At 39.6% G+C, this 6,054-nt stretch overlaps 1 protein-coding gene across 1 annotated transcript in view; it reads right to left on the bottom strand.

The window, feature by feature from the left end:
* Positions 1 to 1,953: 1,953 nt before the first annotated feature.
* The window catches only part of LAMC1 (laminin subunit gamma 1), a 123,167-nt gene continuing 119,066 nt past the window's right edge, over positions 1,954 to 6,054 (bottom strand). The window contains exons 27-28 of the mRNA XM_017524505.2: positions 5,152 to 5,251; positions 1,954 to 3,138 (exon numbers count right to left, since the gene is read on the bottom strand). Of these exons, the coding sequence (XP_017379994.1) occupies positions 2,882 to 3,138; positions 5,152 to 5,251 (357 nt within the window). The 3' untranslated portion in view covers positions 1,954 to 2,881. The remainder of the gene's footprint in view (positions 3,139 to 5,151; positions 5,252 to 6,054) is intronic.

Raw genomic sequence — 6,054 nt, 5'->3', positions numbered from 1 at the left:
GTTCTTGAGAAAATAAGTACCCAAAGAAGACATTATGTATGGCTTTTCATTCACTATACCTTTTAAAACATCTTACATCCCCAGTATCACACTCAGGCCACACCAAATATAAAGGGTTACAAATATTCAGATTTTATTATAAATAAAATACTGTTTTCTTAAAACATAAAAAATGACAAGTGTTGCATTTTATTAACCACCCTGGAGAGCAAGGCTGTAGAGATTAAGGCAAACAGCTAAAGTGAAGGCACATATAAAAGGTCCACAGTTGGAATTCAAAGGGAAAAATAGCAGTATAATAATCCCTGTGTCACCCAGCGTTCTGCAGCAGCCATTCTGTCAATGACGTTACATAAAATACAGATAACTGGAGCTAGACAATAAAATAATGGCTGTATTGCAGGAGTGTATTTAAGGTATCATCTTGTAATGAACCTTTTATTTTAAAAATAAAATTCTGTTTAAAAAAATACACCACACAGGTGGAGGAGAAAAGCAAATAAAAGTTAAAAAGGAAACCAAACCAAACCACCCCATTGTGGCCTGAGACTTGCTGGAGTGAACTTCTCCAAACTCGCTTGGCAGTCAATCTTCAGTCTTTTTCTGCAACCTTGACCAAATGCATATGTTAGGATATAGCCACTCAGCGAAAGGAGCTAGCCACGAAACGATGTGAAAACTTGGCAAGAGGGCGCCACATCTCCTACCACAGTAGAAGAGGCCTGGGAGAAGCAGCAGAGTGAAAGCTCTGGAGTATGCATGTCAAAACACTTGTTGTAAACTCTGGTATATCCCAAGCAGATGGAAACAGGAAGTGGGATCATCAAGAACTAAGTTATACCACCTCTCCCAGTCTACCCATCAGTAGCACTGTTCCTGATGCCCTGAAAGTGCTCAGTCAAAATACACTCCCTTATACAATTGAACCATCCAGCTCCAGCAATTGCCAGAAAGGGCATTTCTCCCTCATTCCTGGCTAGTCCCACTATGGTGTCAAAGATCCTCTTCAGCAAACTTTTCTAATCCTACCATAGCTTGTCAACCTGGTGTCCCTGCTCTGGCACGTTGTAAAACCATCATGCTGCAGGTTAGGATCATCAGGACTACAATGGAAGAGGACCCAAGTTACCCTCTTTACAGTGGCTGGGCGTGGAGGAAAGCAATTATCTTAGTTTTAGAGAATGGAGATACTGCAAACACAAGGCAGAGAGCAAAGTGGGGAACAAGTACAATCCAAAGAATTCTAGATGGAAGGGAAGGAGGTATTCAGATACATTGTGCCAGTGAAGAGGAAAAATTGAGTGAAGTGAACAGACAGTGCCATTCTAGAAATAGGACCAAGTATATTTACATAAATTCCTTATTCTATAATCATAAAACAAAAAACATTCACACAAAAATATAAATTTGAAATAATTAATAGCACCAGTGTGTCAGATAATAGTTTCTTTCCCCCCACCCCGCCCCTGCTACGCAAAGTACAAAGTTGCATAGTGTTAAAGGCTATATATGAATCTCAAAGGTGGGTTGGCAGGAGGAAGGGTGTGTGTGGCAGGGAACTGTCACACTGTGGTCTTAAAATAAAACCACAGAGCTGAGGATCAAAAGTCGAGAAGCCCACTAGGAAACTCCACGTAAGGGTCTTCCCTCTACACTTAGAGGGAAGGTTTAGAGTGGATTTAAATCACAAAGTGCAGGAACTCGATAGCATTGGCAGCTGTGTGAAATACTGAGGGCAAGTATTTGCCACCAGGATTTGGCAAACAATGTTTTTTGAGGGATTCAGGAAGATGGAAACATCAGAAGAAAACTGGAGCTAAGGGTCAAATGTCTCATCTCTCTCCAACAGAAGAACAAATGGCTACATGGAATTCTGACAGTACAAGCTGCCATTTAAGTTTTATCCCTTTGCTAGAAAAGACTATGGCAAGGAGGCTTGTTTTTCTTTTGTTCTGTCAAGACCTTAGGGATTAACTGTTCTCTGCCAAATACTTAACACTAATTCCAAGACTAACCTCATAAAAAAGCTGTAATTAGTTTGATTTTGAAAATAAAACTTTAGTGGTTATCATATCCCCATTTCTTCTAAGTTCCATTTATCAAAAGATGTCTATTGGTCTATTGGTGAGTGCAAGCTGCCCATCCAGATTTAAATTATCAGCTGCCCAAAAGATCTGAAAAAAGTTTATCTTCCTAGTCAATTAGTAATATACTAGAAAAATCTTCTTCAGCCATTTTCACTTGGAGACTTTTATAAATAATTGCATCCTGACCTGTGGATGGCTCAGTGTCTTATACTCAAAATAGCTAAAAGCACTGATGGATGGCTACTGACATTCTAAATGACCAATACCTTTGGCACAGGATGTTTATTTCCTTTTGCTTAGAAGAAGAGGGGCAGGAGATGCAGATGCATTTTCTTTATCCATAGAGTGGATATACTGGCCATCACAATGCTACTATTAGTAGCCAAACTTTTCCTTCATAGAAACAAGAGTACTGAGACAGGAGGTTCTCCTGGTATCGATGAGACAGGGGAGGGCTACTTGCTCTGCCCTGGCATACATGGACTCACATGATGTGCTTATGCCACCGTACAGTAACGTAGGATGCCACGTCCTCATGCAAATCAGAAGGGAAAGTGTGGGTAAGGTAGCAACGTGAGTAGAAGAGAGACTTTATTAGATAAAACCCTTTGTTCCCGATTCAGGATGTTTAATTTGCTTCTCTTTCAACTTTGTGACTTTTCCTGGTTCAAAAGGACAGTGGTGGAGGGCAGCAGAGGAGTAGGGGTCTGAAAAATGTAATCTTTGTGTCAAGGCACTCTGTGGCCTCACAACTGCCCCCGTCAGAGGGATGCTGCCTTCCAGCCCTAGAGACGCTAGGGCTTTTCAATGGATGGGGTGTTGAAGCAGCCAGATGGTAAGGTCTTCCTGATGTCTTCCAGATTGCGAATGTCCTTCATAATCTCCTCAATATCGCGGTTATAGTCCATGATGGCAGCTTCCTGCTTCTTGGCTTCATTCTCCAGGTCAGACACTTTCCTATCAAGATCACTGACCTTCATTTCATCTTTGGCTTTGTTCAGGGTGCCTTCAATCTCATTTAGCTTATTCAGGTCTACTGTGTCCAGCTGCCCTGGAGGGTCAGAAAGTACACAGAAGAGAACAGACACATTCAGTAAGAATGATCTCTTCACATGTACCTCCACTAGCCTCTAGGCCCAGCAGCTGCCACTCTGCACTGGTAGCCCTGCAAATGTGACTTGCAGATTGCTGATGTCACACAAGGGTATAAACAATGCAAACCAAGTACAAATGCTGACATAATCCAGCAGGGATGGGTCTGAGCATATAATTAATATCAAGTTGGATTTTTTTTTCTGAGACAACGGTTCTTGCAGAATGTTTCCTAAATGCACAGCTACTATGTTCTAGACCTTAAGCTTCACTTGTGGTTTTGAGGGTTATAACATTTAATATCTTTTCCAGGTATATGTGTAATCTATGTGTCATTTTAGTGCCATCAAAGATATACAAATCTCTAAGAACCCTAATCCCTCAGCTCTCAGAGATATTCCAGGGAAGATGGGTTAGTTTTGAAGGTCACTTTCTGCTTTTAGGAGTTAGACACTATTAGAAGCCTTCCTATGAAAAATGGCCAAGGGTAAAATGCTGAAATAATTTCAACAGGTCTTCACTTTAAGCTTAGCAAGAAAAAGAGATTCTTTTGAAAGAAATGAAATGTTTCCATAACAAACAAAAGCAGACACAATGGACAGCACTTCATGCATACTTGACTTGATTAAAGTCTCACAAGACCATTTTACATCAGCGATTCGCAGATGTTAAATAATTTGCCCAAGTTTGCACACCCTATAAACAACAAAGCAGAGACACTAACCCAAGTCAGACTAATGTTAAAAGCCTAGCTATTCCACAAAAAGCTTTCTCTTCTAGCTTACTTTCATTTATATCCATCTGTTGGCACATAACTTATTATTCTTGATAGTTGAGACCGATAAAAAATGCCCCCACCAGAACAAAATGCACCAGTCTTTAAAGGCCAGCAAATTAAAATATAATGCCTTGCTACAGAGAGTCTTGGCTAGAGCATTGACACTTTGTAATGGAGTCTGGTGACAAAAATGCATCTGTCCTAAAATGAAGCCTGCTCCCTCTCGCCCTATCAAACTGGATTAAAATGTTTCCTCATGCACAGATTTCCTTGAAAAATCAAGGGTTTTCTCTCTTGTGGCATGAAAACTTTCCCCTCATCAGACTGTCCTTACTTAGCAAATGAAGAGAATTCCAGGCAGTAAAGTCATGACCAGTTTTAAGTGTTCTTTTTCTTTTAATTGAGACAGGGTTTTGCTCTGTTGTCCAGGGTGGAGTGCAGTGGCGTGATAACAGCTCACTGTCACCTCAAACTCAAGTGACGCATCTGCTTCAGTCTCCCGAGTACCTACGACTACTGGCGTGTAGCACCACACCCAGGTAATTTTTAAAATATTTTGAAGAGAGGTTAGATCTTGCTATGTTGCCTAGGCTGGTCTCAAACTCCTGACCTCAAGCTATCTTCCTTCCATGGCTTCTTAAAGTATTGGGATTACCAGTGTGAGCCACCACACCCAGCCTAAGTGTTCTTTTAATCTACTATTGAAATTCTTAACTTTAAATCCCTTAAAGCACGCTGCCAGCAAGATGAGTTAAGAAGAATCACTGTGTAGTTGTACAATGATCCTGGACCATAAATGCTACCCTAGCTGGCAATATATCTTCAAAACTTAAAAAGAAACTCCTCAGGCCAGTGTTCTATTTAGCGCAATGTCCACAGAAGGCACCTAGTAAGTACTTGTCACATTAACATAGCCTGAAGTCATGATTCAGGTCACACTATAAGCTGATGAATAATCAGTATGGTAAAGAAGTAAGTTGCTCTTAAAGGCCCTACCATGCAAGACAAGCATTTATTTTATAAGGCTTTCAAAACAAGCAAGAGCAAAAGGAAATATTAATAATTTAATGAATGACTTAAAATGGATTCATGTAAACCTGTATCATCTACTTCTGAGTCAACTGTACTATATCATATCCCAAGAACAGCACAAAAGATTCAGAGACTGACAAAAAGGACTCTATAGCTACATACCCAGCTGCTCCAAGAGGTCATTAATCATGTTGAGGAGGCTAGTAACAGAGTTTTTGGCTTTTCTGGCGTTGATCTCAGCTTCTTGAGCAGCCTGCGAGGCCTGTAGGGAAAAAACGAGGCAAACAGTCCTGACTGTATGTTTTCATCTTCTTTAAATCTTTTTTCCCATGACCCAACAAATCTAATTTCCAGACTTTTTTTCCCCTTTTCTAACTTAGGAAATTAAAATCTCTCACTGCTGTTTGTTTTTGTTTGGTGGGGCTGTTGCGTATCTTCATATTGAGGGTGTTGTTATTTCTGCTACATCTATACTAACTCACTATATTTCTATCTGAAAAGTTAATATTATCTCTTTTTCTCACATTCTCACTCAATAATATATGGAGGTATATTCATAGTAAAACCCATTAAGCAGAAACAAGTTATTTTTTAAGGATGATTATAGAAATTATGTTTCAGAACCAAAACATGTCCTTCCGGACACTCTTAGGAACTTATTAGAAATGTCCTATTCCTAGAAAAATTTCGTGGTTAATAAAGCTCTTCTGTAAACTCCCGTTCCACATGCAATGACCCAGTCACAATCTCCCTGACACACATACTCATTTATTAGGGCAATATAATTTACATTTTAAAAACCAAACAAAGGTAAATACACTTGGGAAATTCCATGAAACCTGAACAAATAACTGTGCATGAGTCATAGGAAACAGCAATGGAAGAGGAAGTGTCTAAATATCAGAAAACAGATGTTCTCACAAATAAATCTAGTTGAGATTTAAGTGAGTGGCTTTGAGTCTCTAACCGCATAATTGTTTTTCCTAGTTTTGGTCAGAACAATGCAAACATTTTGGGATCAAAACAATGTGAAGATTTTAAAAAGAACAAGAAAGCAAAGCAAAA

Source organism: Cebus imitator, unplaced genomic scaffold (assembly GCF_001604975.1).
Source record: "Cebus imitator isolate Cc_AM_T3 unplaced genomic scaffold, Cebus_imitator-1.0 Scaffold33, whole genome shotgun sequence".
Classification (NCBI taxonomy): domain Eukaryota; kingdom Metazoa; phylum Chordata; class Mammalia; order Primates; family Cebidae; genus Cebus; species Cebus imitator.
The sequence above is the reverse complement of the archived record's forward strand: the minus strand, read 5'-3'. Positions and strand labels throughout refer to the sequence as shown.